The 18,914-nt window shown below is 46.6% G+C and overlaps 1 protein-coding gene across 1 annotated transcript in view; it reads right to left on the bottom strand.

The window, feature by feature from the left end:
- The window catches only part of tyr (tyrosinase), an 82,887-nt gene that overhangs the window by 21,812 nt on the left and 42,161 nt on the right, over positions 1-18,914 (bottom strand). Inside the window, exon 5 of the mRNA XM_068034422.1 lies at positions 8,693-8,840. Coding sequence (XP_067890523.1) covers positions 8,693-8,840 — 148 coding nt within the window. The remainder of the gene's footprint in view (positions 1-8,692; positions 8,841-18,914) is intronic.

Genomic DNA, 18,914 nt, shown 5'->3' with positions numbered 1-18,914 from the left:
TGGAGAGTATATATAGTAACTAAATAATAGAGTTGTTAGTTAACCTTTACCAGAGTCTAAGACTTTCTTCAGAGTGCCCTACAATGCTACCAGTACAAACCCAACAACGCAACATTAGCAGTCCTTCAGTCCTCCGGCACCAAGCCTGTAGCTGGACAGGATTGGAAAATGATGGTCAGAGCTTACACTATTTGTTGCCTTGCTTCTTTTAGTAGCGTGGGATACATTTCATCCAGGCCTGCTGATTTATCCACTTTTAAGGATGCTAAACTCCTTAATGTTTCCTGCCTTAATATGTTTATCCCATCAAATATTTCACATTCCTCCTCCTTAACTACAACGTCTGCTTCGTTCCCCTCTTTTGTGAAATCAGATGCAAAGTATTCATTAAGAACCATGCCCATATCTTCTAACTCCACATACAAGTTATCTTTTGGTCACTCATTGGCCCTGCTCTTTGCCTAGTTATCCTCTTGCTCTTTATGTATTTATATGACACCTTTGGGTTTTACTTGCCAATATTTTTTCATGCCTGCTCTTTGCTTTCTTAATTTCCTTTTTAATTTTAGCCCTGCACTTTCTATACCTCTTATAGACTTTCTGCATCTGACACAAGCTTTCTCTTTTATGCCATATTCTACTCTGCATGTTCTTTGACATCCGGGGGAGGACAGTGGGGAGTCCAGATTTGGGAGTTGCATCCTTTTTCTTTGTGGGAACATATTTGTTCTGAACTCTCTTTAGCTCCTCCTTGAATGCCTCCCACTGCTCTGACTGTGATTTACCTACAAGTAGCTGTTTCCAGTCCACCTTTGCCAAATCACATCACTGCTTAGTAAAATTGCCCTTTCCCCAATTTTAAACTTTTAAGACTTCCTTGAACATTGGTCCAACCAGTCCCCATCCATTACCACCCTCCTCTGCCTGGCTGAACTTGATCTCACATTGAACAATTCCTCCTTCAACTCCACCCACTTCCTCTAAAAAGATATTGCTATGGGTGCCCGCATGGGTCCTAGCTATGCCTGCCTTTTTGTGGGGTATGTGGAACATTCCTTGTTCCAGTCCTGCTCAGGCCTCCTTGTCCTCAGCTTCCCCTACAGTCTGCGTATTCAATGGATCATCCTCCACCATTTCGCCACTTCCAGCGTGATACCACCATCATCTGCCCCACTCCTCCCCTTTCAGCATTCTGAAGGTACTGTTTCTTCCACAACACCCTGGTCCACTCTTCAGTTACCAACAACTCCCCCTTTCCTACAGCACATTTCCATGTAAGCACAGGAGATGCAACACCTGCCCTTTTACCTCGTCCTTTCTCATGGTCCAGGGCCCCAAACACTCCTTCCAAGTAAAACAGCAATTTACTTGTACTTCTTTCAATTTAGCATGCTGTATTTGTTGCTCACGATGTGGTCTCCTCTATATTGGGGAGACCAAACGCAGACTGAGTCACCACTTTGTGGAACAACTCTGTTCAGTCCGCAAGCACAACCCCGAGCTTCCTGTCACTTGTCATTTTAATTCTCTACTTGCTCCTACTCTGACCTTTCTATCCTTAGCCTGCTGCAGTGTTCTAATGAAGCTCAAGGTAAGCTCGAGAAACAGCACTTCATCTTTTGATTGGGCACTTTACAGCCTTCCGGACTCAACATTGAGTTCAATAATCTTAGATCATAATCTCTGCCCCCATTTTTTACATTTTTGTGTTTTTTTGCTGGTTTGTTCCTCTCCCCCAGCCTTGTTTCTTTCTTAGTCCCTTTACTTTGTGTTTTGATGTCAGCTATCCTTCCATTTCCAGCTCATCCAGACACATCTTTTGTTTGTTTACTTGTTCCATTACCACTCCCTTTAGCTTTGTACCATGAAACCTTTTGTCATTTATCTCTCCTGCCCTCCACCCTTTTGTTCTTCTTCCCCCCTCCCCCTTTCACTTGCTCAAAACCTATTACATTTCTAACTTTTGACAGTTCTGATGAAAGGTTAATTCTGTTTTCTCTCTACAGATGCTGCCTGATCTGCTGAGTATTTCCAGCATTTTCTGTTTTTGTTTTAGATTTCCAGCATCCGCCTTTGTGTTGTAGTTAAAACTTTTACACTTGGTCTATCTTTACCTTTTTCCATAACTATTCTCAATATAACTGAATTACGATCACCACCACTAAAATCTTCTCCTGCTGATACCACTTCCATTTACCCAGATTCAATCCCTAAAACTTAAGTACAGAACTGCCCCTTCTCGTGTTGAACTTGCTACTGTTACAACCAGGTGAGAAAGGGGCCTTTACTGTAACAGGGTTTAACTTTTAAAACACCGTGTATTTAGTTCGTCTTTGATGAATCCTTGTTCACCGCTTTCCAATTATAAGGCAAAGACACCAGGTTTTCTTAGGTTTAAAGAAAAAAGGTTGAAAGTTATTAAACTTAAAGTTAAACTCTAATTCGGTTAACACCTTTGGATACACAACACACCCACGCTGGCATAAATATGCATTACACACAAGCAGATAGAGTCAGAACACAGCAGAAAAAAAGTGGAAAAGTTTGAGGCAATCTCTGAAGAGGGTTTTTGTTATGCATCTTTGAGCTCACTGTGGAGTCCTTGATTGTAGGTAAATCTTGATTTTTGTTGGGGCCCAGTATTCTTCTTAAACCTTGTTCGCTGTAGGAGACTTTTCTCTCTTGGTGTTCATGTGTCTTCAGTGGATTTGGAGTTCCGTGAGAAAGAGATGGGAGCAGACGGGAGAGGCTGTGGTGAGCCAACCAGGAGAGGTCTTTTCAGTCCAGGAGCAAACAGACTGTTTGTACAATTAAGAAAAACCCAGGTTGTCAAGCAGGCTAGTCACATGACCAGGTGATCCGACCACGCCTGTTTGTGGACTTTCTAGTCTTAGCCGACCCTGGAATGTCTCTTCTCACACACAATACCTGGTGCTCAAAGTCCATTGTGGGTTAAATTGGATAACCCCTTTGTCTCCACAAGCACTGTCTGTTAATATGCAAATGTGTTTCCAGCCAGGCGTTAGGTGATTTTTTGAACAAGTCCTTTCTTCACTTCAGTAACAGTTTTTAAATCAATGTTCATATGACAAAATTAATATGCTTCATTCTTGGCAGGTGGGGGTCTAGCATGACACTACGTACTGGTTAAAAATGTTCGCCTGAGTACTTTATAAGAATTTTGCAACCTCTGTTACTTTTTACACTGAATTTGTCCCAATTAATATTAGGACAGTTGGAAACCTCTACTATTACTGCTTTATTGTGTCTGCACTTCTCAGCAATTTGCCTACATATTTGCCCTTCTGACTATTTGAGGGTCTAAGTATAGTCCCAGCAGTATGATTGCTCTTCTTCTGTTCAACCCATACGCACTCATTTGATGCTTCTTCTGGTATATCATCCCAGTTGTAATTGTTTCTTTAACCAATATTGTCACCTCTGTAACCAGGAATGTTGGGTTGCCATTCCTGGCCTTCTGTAAGCTACATTTCAGTAATAGCTATGATATCATACTTCCAAGTGTCTATCTGTGCCCTCAGTTTATCTGCCTTATTCACAAGACTCCTTGCATTGAAGTTTCTTTCCTTCTTTCTTTCTTTGGCCTCCTTGTCTCGAGAGACAATGGGTAAGCGCCTGCAGGTGGTCAGTGGTATGTGAAGCAGCGCCTGGAGTGGCTATAAAGGCCAATTCTAGAGTGATAGACTCTTCCACAGGTGCTGCAGATAAAATTGGTTGTCGGGACTGTTACACAGTTGGCTCTCCCCTTGCGCCTCTGTCTTTTTTCTTGCCAACTACTAAGTCTCTTCGACTCATACACTTTAGCCCTGTCTTTATGGCTGTCCGCCAGCTCTGGCGGTCACTGGCAACTGACTTCCACGACTTGTGATCAATGTCACAGGACTTCATGTCGCATTTGCAGACGTCTTTAAAGCGGAGACATGGACAGCCGATGGGTCTGATACCAGTAACGAGCTCGCTGTACAATGCGTCCTTGGGGATCCTGCCATCTTCCATGCGGCTCACATGGCCAAGCCATCTCAAGCGCCGCTGGCTCAGTAGGGTGTATATGCTGGGGATGTTGGCCGCCTCGAGGACTTCTGCATTGGAGATATGGGCCTGCCACCCGATGCCAAGGATTCTCCGGAGGCAGGGATGATGGAATGAATTGGGACATAGAGACAGGTTACTGGTGATAGTCGAGCCTAGGTAGGTGAACTCTTGAACCACTTCCAGAGTGTGGCAGCTGATATTGATGGATGGAGCATTTCTGACATCCTGTCCCATGATGTTCGTTTTCTTGAGGCTGATGGTTAGGCCAAATTCGTTGCAGGCAGCCACAATCCTGTCGATGAGTCTCTGCAGACACTCTTCTGTGTGGGATGTTAATGCAGCATCATCAGCAAAGAGGAGTTCCCTGATGAGGACTTTCCGTACTTTGGTCTTCGCTCTTAGACGGGCAAGGTTGAACAACCTGCCACCTGATCTTGTGTGGAGGAAAATTCTTTCTTCTGAAGACTTGAACGCATGTGAGAGCAGCAGGGAGAAGAAGATCCCAAACAGTGTAGGTGTGAGAACACAGCCCTGTTTCACACCACTCAGGATAGGAAAAGGGTCTGATGAGGCTATGCTGAATTGTGCCCTTCGTATTGTCATGGAATGAGGTGATGATACTTAATAGCTTTGGTGAACATCCGATCTTTGCTGGTAGTCTGAAGAGACCACATCTGCTGACGAGGTCAAAGGCTTTGGTGAGATCAATGAAAGCAACGTAGAGGGGCATCTGTTGTTTGCGGCATTTCTCCTGTAGCTGGCGAAGGGAGAACAGCATGTCAATGGTGGATCTCTCTGCTCGAAAGCCACAATGTGCCTCAGGGTGGACATGCTCAGCCTGTTTCTGGAGCCTGTTTAAAACGACTCGAGCGTAGACGTTCCCCACTATGCTGAGCAGGGAGATTCCACAGTAGTTGTTGCAGTCACTGCGGTCACCCTTGTTCTTATAGAGGGTGATGATATTGGCATCGTGCATGTCCTGTGGTACTGCTCCCTCATCCCAGCACAAGCAAAGCAGTTCGTGAAGTGCTGAAAGTATAGCAGGCTTGGCACTCTTGATTATTTCAGGGGTAATGCTGTCCTTCCCAGGGACTTTTCCACTGGCTAGAGAATCAATGGCATCACTGAGTTCCGATTTTGTTGGCTGTTCGTCCAGCTCATCCATGACTGGCACAGACTGGGCTGCACTGAGGGCGGTCTCAGCGACAACATTTTCCCTGGAATACAGTTCTAGGTAGTGCTTCATTGAAGTAGATACAACCAATCACTGGAAAACTCCTTTGTTGTCTATTTTTTAGCCTTTGTTTCCTTGACCTTCCATACTCGCTTACTAATTTTTTGCCTTCTATTTCCAGTTATGCTTCTCTTCCTTCAGGTTCCCATCCCCCTCCCAACAGCACCAGCAAACCTCCCTACCAAGATATTAGTCCCTGCCCTGTTCAGGTGCAATTTGTCTGGCTTGTACATGTCACACCTCCCCCAGAACCAGTCCAAATCCCCAGCAATCTAAAGCCCTCCCTCCTGCATCATCTCTCCAGCCATGCATTCAGCTGTGCTATCCTCCTATTTCTGTACTCACTAGTGCATGGCACTGCTAGTAATCCAGAGATGATTACCTTTGAGGTCCTACTATTTAATATCTTTCCTAGCTCTCTGAAATCTTCCAGCAAGACCTCATCCCTCTTTCTATCTAAGTTATTGGTACCAATATGGACGATGACATCTGGCTGTTCACCTTCCCCCCTCAGAATGTCACGATCTCCATAAGCAGTCTAGCATCTTTATTAATTGAATGGGATTCCATTCTCTCAAGGTACAGCTGGCCACAGTTAACACATCATTCAGGTCTATGCTGGGTTTCCTAGCAGCAGTCGTGACTCATTCATCCTGTGCCAGTCCTCTATGCTGCTTTATTCCAGCCAGACCTTCAGGTTACCATGCAACAAGAGCTATCCCCTCGAGACTTGGCTCATGATTCCTATCAGCTGCAAAGTTGTCCCACAACAAGAGCCATGCCACCACCAGAAATGTCACCAAACAATCAGCAATGCTTTCACTGCCCTGACTGTTCCAGAGGAGCTTTTCAGTACACCCTGGAGTGGGTATGATAATTTGTGGTCATCTGCTGAATGCTCCATAAAATTGCCAGCATGAGGGACCAGCGCTTACCACCACCTGGGCAGCAGAATGTGCCACAGGAGCAGAAGTAGGAGGAGGAATATGAAGAAGAGTAAGAACATAAGAATCATCAATCACCAGTGCTCCTAGCTGCCAGAGCACTCGGGGAGCAGCTCATCAAAGAGTGTTTCAATTAAATCATCCCTCCCTTCCCCAATGCACCAACAGTCCCATATCCTTACTACCTCCCCACCCCCCCCCACTCACTACCACCATCCGATTGCCTTTGTTCAGTCCAGCATATGGTTCTCTATCTCTCACTTCACTACAAATATAAACACAAAGACTAAATGCAGAACATAAAACACATTTAACTAATTCGTTTCCATCTTTATCTAACAGTTAAGATAAATAATCTGAGTTGCCATTGTGCAAGTTGTTACTGCCTGTCTTGTGTGCTTGCTAACCTATCCTAATGTGCTCCTACAAAGCATTTTCCCAGTGATTACATCTTGGGAGATGAGAGGCTGGTGGACATTCCATTGAGGAGACTTCAGATGGCCTTGGTGAGTGACGTCGAGCAGTTCTGGGCATTGAGGGCTGGCTGCAACATCTGAATCTGGACCAGAGCAGTGCCAGATCCATCTGCCATGAGCATCTGGCATTGGCAGAATGGGTGTTGGGGAGCAAACATGCTGTTTTCCTGACAGAGGACACTAGCAGTATCTCACACAGAGCCAAGGCTATTCTTTTTGGACTGTGTCTCAACATTCCTGGAGCTTTGTGCTAGAACAAAGTGAAAGAGTGATGTGATGCTCTGGAAACAATTGTCAACACTGGCCACAAAAGTTAAGATTGCAGCTGTTTGAGCTGCTATGGGAGCTCTGAGAACAGTCAGGACAGGCTCCACTATTGTATTGATGGAGCTAACATTTGGACAGAATGGTCTCCATGCTTTGTGCAAAACCTTGGCACAAGTTGGAGCTCGACTCCTCCATGCTTTGCAATATTGTGAGTAAGCTCACTGGCTGCCTGTCCATTGCACCTAGCATTTCCTGGTGTCTGCCCCTCACCCTTCTTCTGTAGCCTGGGGTCTTAAAGTCAGCATTTGAGTCTCCTGCAGCACAGCTAGTATGCAATCTCACCCACTGGCAAGTTAGTACCTAGTGGTGTCCTATCCCCCTGCCCTAACTCCTGCACACTGTGTCTGATCATCCACCAAATGAAGACCCATTCTCTGGCCTAGCTACTAAATGCACATGGTGCCAGTCTCTGAGCTGGTACTTGTGAGCATGGCACTGCATACTCAGGAAGGCTGGCCTCATTTACCTGAAGTGAAAGAGGTATCTCCACATACTTCAGTAACTGAAATGAAAGAGATGGACAAAGGTTAGTTTTTAGTGTGAAGGGGCAGCAGAGGGAGAAGTAGCGAGTGAAAGCATTTGCAGTTTGTCTTGCCATGTGTATGATGAAACAGATGTACTAAGAGAAAAAATGAAGAAATCCTGAGTGATATCTCCTCCAGCATTACCACTCACTCCAGCCATGACTCTGCTCCTGCCCATGATGGCCAGCATGTTGTCTTCGATGGGGAGAGGGTGTGCCGGTTGGCTTAGTGTCATCAGTGACTGTCTATCTGAAATTTTGGGTGATGTTTTCCTGCAAGAAGGGTGTGAGTTAGTGACAGTCTTTGAGGTGTTTAGGAAATGTACCCATCAGAGTTGAATAGCTGGTACACAATGCATAAGACGTGGGATGTAAAGAAGTGAGTGTTTCAAAAGTGGGGAGTCTACGGAATGAGGAGAAGTAGGTGGGGTGAAATGCGGTGCAGTGATTATAGGAGAGTGAGGAGAAGTGGGGAGGGCATATTGTGAGTAGTGAGGCTGGAGGTGGTGCAGATGTGAGCAGAGAGTGGAGAACAGTATTGTTACCGTGGCAACTCTGGCGAAGTAACTGAACTTCTTTCGGCACAATAACTATGTCCTGCAAGCTAAGCTCCTAGTATTGATGTCCGCTACCATGTCTTCCCATTGTGGGGTGGGATTGCTGCTGGAAGATTGTTCTGGCCCCTGGGGGAAATAGGATTTCTTCCTATCCACTACCTGGACCAGGGCCTCCAAAGCAGCAGGTCTTGGAGCCATTTTTCTCTTCAACACCGTCTCTGTTGTCTGTAAAATAATGTGCCCCATTTTAAGATGTGCAGGCTACCTTTAAGTGGCATCAGAAACACCTGATTGTCAATTCCCCCCAACACATGTGCAACCAATGAGTAGCACAGGTAGCGCTGGTTACACGCTTGAATCATTGTAATGAGCATGCAGCCCAAATATTACATGTTGCCTGGGACAACACTAACAAGAGTTTGCAGTGCCCTGTGTGCACTTGTTTTCCAACGCAATCAAAATTCTAGGCCCAGCTGCTTAGCAGACAACATAGTATATATGAGAAATTTCTGTACTGAACAACCATCGAACCAGGAAATGGGAGAATATGTAACAAATTTACTCTCAATTACACTCACCTGTCAACAAAAGCATGATGAAGTAGAAAGACTGGGTCATTTGCCGATCCACCAACTCTGGACATAGAACCATTCATGTAAATATGTATGGCATTATGCAAGCCGCTCTGCGTTGTGTTAGATATAGCATCATTTGGATTGGCAAATCCTGTTCAAGAAGTTACATTTATTTGAATTAATAATTAAGCCTGTATTACTAATTAACCTACTACACTTTATAGAACAGCAAAATAACATAAAAATAATATATGCTGGATCAGATAATAAATGGATTAGAACAATCTTTTTCACCTTTGAGAGCAGGATAACTAAGGAAGGTCAAAAAATACACCAACGACATCTTGCAATCAAATAGCAAAAAAAAAATGCAATTGCAGTTTGGTTGTTGTTACATATCTTTCTTACATTAGATTTTGGTGTTTTTTTAATTATTCATTCTCATTGTTCGGCCGTGCACCATATTTGCATTATTTAGGGTTTTTTCCTACCAGCATTTTCTTTCATTCTTCTTGATTTTTGCTTCCATTTAAATCACAATATGCAAAGTGGTGACCATGGCTATTCCTTGGGAATTCCAATCATGCTTCAAGATTTGGATGAGGAACAGGAGTTCACAAGGAGTGAATGACATGAGCATTGACACCTGAGGTAACTTGCCTATGCCCATCATTACCCCAAGACACATGTTTACAAGTCCTGGATATGTACTTGGACATGACAGAGGAGACTAATCTCTGCCATTTCCACTTCACAAGAGAGGCTGTCAAAGAGTTGCGCCATTTACTGAAGGATGACTGACAGAACAGCATCCAGAACAGGAGAGGCTCTTCCCATTACTTTTTTTATTTATTTTTTATTTAGAGATACAGCACCGAAACAGGCCCTTCGGCCCACCAAGTCTGTGCCGACCATTAACCACCCATTTATACTAATCCTACACTAATCCCATATTCCTACCACACCTGTCCCTATATTCCCCTACCACCTACCTATACTAGGAGCAATTTATAATGGCCAATTTACCTATCAACCTGCAAGTCTTTTGGCTGTGGGAGGAAACCGGAGTACCTGGAGGAAACCCACGCAGACACAGGGAGAACATGCAAACTCCACACAGGCAGCACCCAGAATTGAACACGGGTCGCTGGAGCTGTGAGGCTGCGGTGCTAACCACTGTGCCACTGTGCCGCCCGTAATAGTAAAGTTTACTACAGCAAAAGGCATTCACTCCCTTGGATTCTTATAAGCCACCACAGGTGACATCTGTCAGATCAACCTGTCTTCAGTGCATGTATGTATCAATCAAATGACAAATACCATGTTGACAATGGAAGGGTGACATCAGCCAAACAGGATATATAGGGAGCAATTTTCAACTGCTACCGGCCCAGTTCTGGCTTGAAAAACAAGTCGCCAGTGGTGGAAATTCAGGAGGGGGCATCTCAGCTGTTCCTTCAACATCTGTTGGACACATGAGGACCGCCTGATGCAACTTTCTGGGTGGCCTACAAATGGAAATACTGCGCATTCACCCGAGACTGGTGGGACACTGCTTATATATGCAAGTTGGGGTTCCAGGCCGGTTGTGGAAACCTGTGTGCATCTTTTAGATACAAATGAACAGAGTGTCTGCTGTACACACTTTGTACATTTGTACCATGTGATGATCTTAACGGCCATAACCAGTGCTCATAAAAGGGATTGCAAGAAACTGCTTCAGAAAGACTCCTCCTAAAAGGACTGTGGCTTGCCTCCAGCCATGGGGTGTTCCCCACTCTTTCCATCTAGCTTGTCCTCGGAGATTCACCCCACCTCTCCCATTCCACCTCCTTCGCCCTCTCCATGTTGCAAGCTGCCAGCTAGCACTCATTGAGTGCTCAAAAATTCACCTGAATTACATTGATGAGGCACGAACATGAAAGGGTTCAACCCTCCCAATTCTGGCTTTGAACGGGTAGGCAGACTGCTTCAACTTCATACCCAAAAATCGCCCCCATAACTTCCAGTGGGTGGCAGAGTTCCATGGAGCGCAGAATGCTATTGACATTACACAGAATCAGGGTTCCTCCTATCAACACCATGTCTTACACAAACAGAAATAGATTGTTTTCAATTAATGTTCTGATGATAACTGACCATAGAAACATTATAAATAACCACTGATTTTATATAAGGAGCAATAATGTGATTGCCTGCATTAGTTGAAGATGATGAGACACTAGGTGAATGGCTGGTAGTAAACCAGAGTTATTCTCTGCACACATTTAAGAAACCCATAAAAGTAGAGAAGCAATCATAATGGAAGCCTGGGCAACTGCTTCATGGGGAAGGGACCAGCATCTCAATATTCATCCATACTATCCTTATGGACCATTGGCCTGGGTATATCTAATAGCAGGAGCCAGTTCAACACTGATTTCGCTACTCTTGCAACTCCATGGCTGGAACTAGTTTCCATTTTTCTTCCTCTCCCCTCCCCCAGTACTGTCATAAATGTACGATATTCATTAACCTGGTGATGTTAGCACTGCAACTGCAGTCTGTTGGACAAAATTAAAGCCTTGGAGTGACTATTCTTATAGGAGTCGGGATAAATGTGAAAAAATTTAAATTTCATCTCTATGTTGTCTTATAAAGCAAACCAAACACACTTGTGAAATTGGTGCAACAGACAGTCCATTGACTCTTACATAATACCAGGTTAAAGGTCATGTCACGGTGGCCAATTACCTTCAGAGACAGTTGAGAGTTAATTTATATGGCTCTAAGGAGAGCATTAAAACACTCACACAGCTTGGGATAAATCCAGTTAAAACCTGCTAGCTGCAAAATTCAGTTGGGCAGCACCCATTTTTTTTTACTTGTTCATGGGATGTTGGCATTGCTGGTTAGACCAGCATTTATTGTCCATCCCTAATTGCCTTGAGAAGGTGATGGTGAGCTGCCTTCTTGAACTGCTGCAGTCCTTGGAGTGTAGCTACACCAACTGTGCTGTTAGGAAGGGAGTTCCAGGATTTTGACGCAGTGACAGTTAAGAAACAGCTATATAGTGCCAAGTCAGGATAGTGTGTAGCTTGGAGGGGAACTTGCAGGTGGTGGTATTCCCATGCATCTTCTGCCCTTGTCCTTCTAGGTGGTAGAGCTTGCGGGTTTGGAAGGTGCTGTCAAAGGAGCCTTGGAGAATTGCTGCAGTGCATCATGGAGATGATGGATGGGGTGACAAGCAAGCAGGCTGCTTTGTCCTGGATGGTGTTGAGCTTTTTGAGTGTTGTTGGAGCTGCACCCATCCAGGCAAGTGGAGTGTATTCCATCACACTCCTGACTTGTGCCTTGTAGATGATGGACAGGCATTGGGGAGTCAGGAGGTGAGTTACTTGCCACAGAATTCTCAGCCTCTGACCCGCTCTTGTAGCCACAGTATTTATGTGGCTGGACCATTTCAGTTTCTGGTCAATGGTAATCCTCAGGATGTTGATAGTGGGGGATTCAGTGATGGTAATGCAATTGAATGTCAAGGGGAGATGGTTAGATTCCTTCTTGTTGGAGATGGTCATTGCCTGGCACTTGTGTGGCATGAATGCTAATTGCCACTTATGAGCCCAAGCCTAGATATTGTTCAGGTCTTGCTGCATCTGGACAAGGGCTACTTCAGTATCTGAGGAGTCACAAATGGTGCTGAACATTGTGCAATCATCAGCAAACATCCCCACTTCTGATGGAGGGAAGGTCATTGATGAAACAGCTGAAGATAGTTGGGCCTAGGACACTACCCTGAGGAACTCCTGCAATGATGTCCTGGAGCTCAGATGATTGACCTCCAACAACCACAACCATCTTCCTTTGTGCTGGGTATGAATCCAACCAGCGGAGAGTTTTCCCCCTGATTCCCAATGACTCCAGTTTTGCTCAGGCTCCTTGATACCATACTCGGTCAAATGCTGCCTTGATGTCAAGGGCAGTCACTTTCACCTCCCTTCTGGAGTTCAGCTCTTTTGTCCATGTTTGGACCAAGGCTGTAATGAGGTCAAGAGCTGAGTGGCCCTGGCAGAACCCAAACTGAGTGTCAGTGAGCGTCTGGACCATATTTTCGGTCCTACAGGAGCCATTTCGGGTCCAAAATGGCCAGCGGCCACGTGTGCATACTTCTGTTGGGGGCCATCTCATTGCCATTTTGGGTAAGTCATTAGCGCAGGCGCTAGTCACATACATCAGAAGTATGTAAAGTAGCCAGATTGTTGTGTGAGTCAGTGTGTAAAGTTGATTTGATTCTAGCAGTGCCATTTCCAAGCTCAACATTCCAGCTAATTCGCTCTCTTAACCTCGCACAGCTGGACATGCATTTAGCAGTAGGAAAGAACTCCATCAATGCTATTTAACAGGATCATCAACTACTTTCAGGTTAGTTGCTGTTTGATAGGAATGTTTGGTGGTCTGTACTGTGACTTGAATTTGCTGAAGTCCTCAGGGAGTGGTGTGGCATATGGTGAAGGCCTTAGTTCTGACTTCAAGGGTTCTGTTTCGGCCACTTCCTCCCATATATGGGTGTGGAATTTTCTATCCCCCTTGGGCCTGTAGCATGACAGGGAGAATGAATAGAGGCAGGGCAGAGGAAGACAGGCTGCTCAAAGTCAGGGGAGGAGTATGAAGGCCAAGAGAACTCAGCAATAGGTCATATCTAGCCATGGTCATCAGGGAACAATTCTCCTATTCCACAGTGTGTACGACATCTCCACTTATCTAAGAAAATGCTCATTGAAATTTGTCACCTGTTGCAGGCAGACTTGCAGCCTCAGAGTTGGGCAAGGATGGCATTGCCAAAGGCTGTGAAGATGACCGTGGTCATTAATGTTTTTGTGTTGGGGTCCTTCAAGGCTGGAGTAGTTAATATTTGCAACATCTCATCGTTTGCCATCCACTGTTGTATTGGAGAGGTAACTGAATCTCTGGGCTGTATTTTATTGGCCCCCCCTGAAATGGGGTCGGAGGCAGGGGGGCCCATAGAATCACGACGGGTGGCGGGAGATGGAGGGCCCATTGCTGTCCCATCGCCAAGTGATTTTCCTGCGGGCGGGATAAGCCAATGACAGTCTTCCTGCCCAGAGGCCAATTGACACCTGTAAGTGGCCTATTAACTAACGGCCACTTGAGAGACTCTTCCCGCCACCGCTGGGATCTAACCAGTGGTGGGGGTGCCTCCGCCATGCAGGGAGGGTGCCTTGTAAAATGAGGTGTCCTCCCTGTGGGCTTGGGGGTGGTCTGTCTTTTGTGAGGAGTCTATGGCCCACGGAGGACCCCCACCATCAAAACCTACAACTCCATGGACTGGGTTTCCAGTGCTGGGCCTGAGTCCAAGGCCTCTGCAGTACCGAAAGTGGCCACCGTTCCTGGTGGCACTGCCGATACTGCTGAGCTGCCAACCCTATGATTACCTGGCAGCTCTTGGAGGCGGGATCCCTGTCTTTAAAGGGATGGAAATCCTGGTGCCGGAAATGTTGCCTCCAGAACAACGGAGGATAGCACCTGGGGGGGTACAAAAAGGCCGAGGCGGGGATCCCCACCGCCCCCCCGCCTTTTCAGCCCGGTGCCAGGAGCCCTGTCTCCTTCTCAAAATCCAGCCCTCTGTATGTAAAGAGAGTTGAATGCATTCATTCTGTCTTGCCATATTAAGGAAGGCAGAGTAAGAATGTGGCTTCACCAGGATAGCAGTCTTCCCCATGGTGCAAGGTTCCATTGACTGCACAAATGTCATTCTGTGGGCACCACATATAAATTCTGAGATGTACCACAACCGTAAAGGGTGCCACTCCCTCAATGTCCAGCTGCCGTGCGACCTTACTCAGCACCTCATGCAGGTCAATGCCCGGCATCCTGACAGCAGTCACAACACCTTTATTCTGCAACAGTCCGCTGTACCATCAGCATTTGAGCCACCTCATCAAACCAAAGGGTGCCGAATGGGTGACCGGGGCTATCCACTGACCACCTGGCTGATGACTTCTGTGTGCAGCCCATGCACACTTAGCTGCATGGGTATAATAAGAGCCATGCAGCCATATGAAACGTCATCGAGCAGACAATTGGGATACTTAAGCAATGCTTCTGGTGTCTGGAACACTCTGGAGGAGTCTTGAGTACTCACCAGAGCACAACTCATGATTTTTGGTGCCCTGCTGCATGGTATACAACCTCGCCATCATAAGGGCACAGCCCTTACCATCAGGTATAGAGCAAGTAACTGAGGAGGAGGAGGGGATGAAGGGAGGAGCAACCAACACAGCCCTTTTCCATCTGGGTTATGTGATCGGCTCGTCTGACTCTGGTGTCAGTGAACCCCACCCCAATTCCCCATTCAATACAGTCCCACATTTTACCTTCCCTCTGTTACTGACTATCACAGCGACCTCTTGACCACAATTCTGAAAAAAAAGTCACCAGCAGCACTCAGACAATGGGTGGTTTCTGCTTGTGCTGCAATGGAAGCTGAGATATTGGCCATCAGATGGTGCATCATGGTCCGGTCCACAAGTGTGGGAATGAAGTTGGCCACCACTTCCACACTCTCAAGTTCCAAACTTTGTACAAAGCACTGTGCAAGGTTTATGCTTGTCTCCTCTATACTCGTTGACAGTGACCACAGGCTCTCTGGCAGGTCTGACAGTGCACCAAACATTTCTGTGTGCATACACATCAGCCTTTCTCTGTTCGTTGCCTCATTGAAGTTCTCAACTGACTCCTCTGCAGCAAGCTGGCACCTGTGCTACTCTTGCCACTTCCCTGGCTGCAGGCTACTTGTGCCCGGTGTCTCAATACGTGTAGATTCTGCCTATAAGCGACCTTCTAAAATATGCGCAGTATCAGAAACTGTTTCCTCACCAACAGTCACTTCTTCCTCTTCCATTGCCGGCCAGCTTGCACTCCTTGGGCATTTTTTAAAAATTCATTCAGGGATGTGGGCGTCTCTGGCTAGGCCAGCATTTATTGCCCATCCCTAATTGCCCTTGAGAAGGTGGTGGTGAGCTGCCTTCTTGAACCGCTGCAGTCCATTTGGGGTAGGTATACCCACAGTGCTGTTAGGAAGGGAGTTCCAGGATTTTGACCCAGCGACAGTGAAGGAACGGCGATATAATTCCAAGACAGGATGGTGTGTGACTTGGAGGGGAACTTGCAGGTTGTGGTGTTCCCATGCATTTGCTGCCCTTGTCCTTCTAGTTGGTAGAGGTTGCGGGTTTGGAAGGTGCTGTCTAAGGAGTTTTGGTGCATTGCTGCAGTGCATCTTGGAGGTGGTACACACTGCTGCCACTGTGCGTCGCTGGTGGAGGGAATGAATGTTTGTAGATGGGGTGCCAATCAAGCGGGCTGCATTGTCCTGGATGGTGTCAAGCTTCTTGAGTGTTGTTGGAGCTGCACCCATCCAGGCAAGTGGACAGTATTCCATCACACTCCTGACTTGTGCCTTGTAGATGGTGGACAGGCTTTGGGGAGTTAGGAGGTGAGTTACCCGACGCAGGATTCCTAGCCTCTGCTCTTGTAGCCACGGTATTTATATGGGTACTCCAGTTCAGTTTCTGGTCAATGGTGGCCCCTAGGATGTTGATAGTGGGGGATTCAGCGATGGTAATGCCGTTGAATGTCAAGGGGAGATGGTTAGATTCTCTCTTGTTGGAGATGGTCATTGCCTGGCACTTGTGTGGCGTGAATGTTACTTGCCACTTATCAGCCCAAGCCTGGATATTGTCCAGATTTTGCTGCATTTCTACACGGACTGCTTCAGTATCTGAGGAGTCACGAATGGTGCTGAACATTGTGCAATCATCAGCGAACATCCCCACTTCTAACCTTATGATTGAAAGTAGGTCATTGATGAAGCAGCTGAAGATGGTTGGGCCTAGGACACTACCCTGAGGAACTCCTGCAATGATCTCCTGGAGCTCAGATGATTGACCTCCAACAACCACGACCATCTTCCTTTGCGCTTGGTATGACTCCAGCCAGCGGAGGGTTTTCCCCCTGATTCCCATTGACCTCAGTTTTGCTAGGGCTCCTTGATGTCATACTTGGTCAAATGCTGCCTTGATGTCAAGGGCAGTCACTCTCACCTCACCTCTTGAGTTCAGGCCTTTTGTCCATGTTTGAACCAAGGCTGTAATGAGGTCAGGAGCTGAGTGGCCCTGGCGGAACCCAAACTGAGCATCACTGAGCAGGTCATTGCTAAGCAAGTGCTGCTTGATGGCACTGTTGATGACACCTTCCATCACTTTACTGATGATTGAGAGTAGGCTGATGGGGCGGTAATTGGTCGGGTTGGATTTGTCCTGCTTTGTGTGTACAGGACATACCTGGGCAATTTTCCACATTGCAGGGTAGATGCCAGTGTTGTAGCTGTACTGGAACAGCTTGGCTAGGGGCGCGGCAAGTTCTGGAGCACAGGTGTTCAGTACTATTGCCGGAATATTGTCAGGGCCCATAGCTTTTGCAGCTATGTCCTTTAGGACTCGGCCAACTCGGTCAATAGTGGTGTACTGAGCCACTCTTGGTGATGGACATTGAAGTCCCCCACCCAGAGTACATTTTGTGCCCTTGCCACCCTCAGTGCTTCCTCCAAGTGCTGTTCAACATGATGGAGTACTGAGTCATCAGCTGAGGGAGGGCGGTAGGTGGTAATCAGTAGGAGGTTACCTTGCCCATATTTGACCTGATGCCATGAGACTTCATGGGGTCCGGAGTTGATGTTGAGGACTCCCCGGGCAACTCCCTCCCTACTGTATACCACTGTGCCACCACCTCTGCTGGGTCTGTCCTGTCGGTGGGACAGGACATACCCAGGGATAGTGATTGCAGTGTCTGGGACATTGTCGGTATGGTATGATTCCGTGAGTATGACTATGTCAGGCTGTTGCTTGACTAGTCTGTGGGACAGCTCTCCCAACTTTGGCACAAGCCCCCAGATGTTAGTGAGGAGGACTTTGCAGGGTCGACAGGGCTGGGTTTGCCGTTGTCGTTTCCGGTGCCTAGGTCGATGCCTGGTGGTCCGTCCGGTTTCATTCCTTTTTATGAACTTCGTAGCGGTTAGGTACAACTGAGTGGCTTGCTAGGCCATTTCAGAGGGCATGTAAGAGTTAACCACATTGCTGTGGGTCTGGAGTCACATGTAGGCCAAACCAGGTAAGGACAGCAGAATTCCTTCCCTAAAGGACATTCGTGAACCAGATGTGTTTTTACAACAATCGACAATGGTTTCATGGCCATCATTAGACTAGCTTTTTAAATTCCAGATTTATTAATGAAATTCAAATTCCACCTTCTGCTGTGGTGGGATTCGAACCCATGTCCCCAGAGAAATACCCTGGGTCTCTGGGTTACTAGTCCAATGATAATACCACTACGCCACCGCCTACCCCTACAGTACTATTGCAGGAATATTGTCAGGGCCCATAGATTTTGCAGTATCCAGTGCCTTCAGTTGTTTCTTGATATTATGCGGTGTGATTCGCATTGGCTGAAGTCTGGCATCTGTGATGCTGGGAACTTCAGGAGGAGGCAGAGATGGATCATCAACTCGGCACTTCTAGCTGAAGATTGTTGCAAATGCTTCAGCCTTATCTTTTGCACTGATGTGCTGGGCTCCCCCATCATTGAGGATGGGGATATTTATGGAGCCACCTCCTCCAGTTGTTTAATTGTCCATCACCATTCACGACTGGATGTGGCAGGACTGCAGAGCTTAGATCTGATCCGTTGGTTATGGGATCGATTAGCTCTGTCTATCGCATCTGAAAGGAGAAAGGCACAAGGGTCGGGTTCTGGGAGGGGGAGGGGGTGGAAAGCAAGAGATGCATGCTGAGACCATCTGCTGCATATTTATCTAAAGGGATTGTGGGATGAGGGAGAAGTGGAATTTGAGAAGAAGGTTTAGGTATGAGTATCCCATCATCTTTAATGGTTTTAGCCCCGCTGCTGGCCACACACTCAGTCATGGCTGCTCCAATGATGACAACCATCGTCTCCTTCATGGGAGTGAGGAAACACAGCTGTGCCTGTCCCCTGCCAGTTAGCTCCTGCTGCCTGTAGTTGTGTACTATTTTGTCCTGCAAGAGAAAGGGATGTGTTTCAGTGAGTGTGATGGAATCTGTTTGGGTGATGTGGCTGTCATGATTGAATAGCTGCAAGCATGTGCAAGCTCGACATGTAGGTGCGAGGTTTCCAACAGTGTGAAGTGTGTGAG

The sequence above is a fragment of the Heterodontus francisci genome, chromosome 6 (genome assembly GCF_036365525.1).
Source record: "Heterodontus francisci isolate sHetFra1 chromosome 6, sHetFra1.hap1, whole genome shotgun sequence".
Classification (NCBI taxonomy): Eukaryota; Metazoa; Chordata; class Chondrichthyes; order Heterodontiformes; family Heterodontidae; genus Heterodontus; species Heterodontus francisci.
Note: the sequence above shows the minus strand (reverse complement) of the source record. Positions and strands in the feature narration are given on the sequence as shown.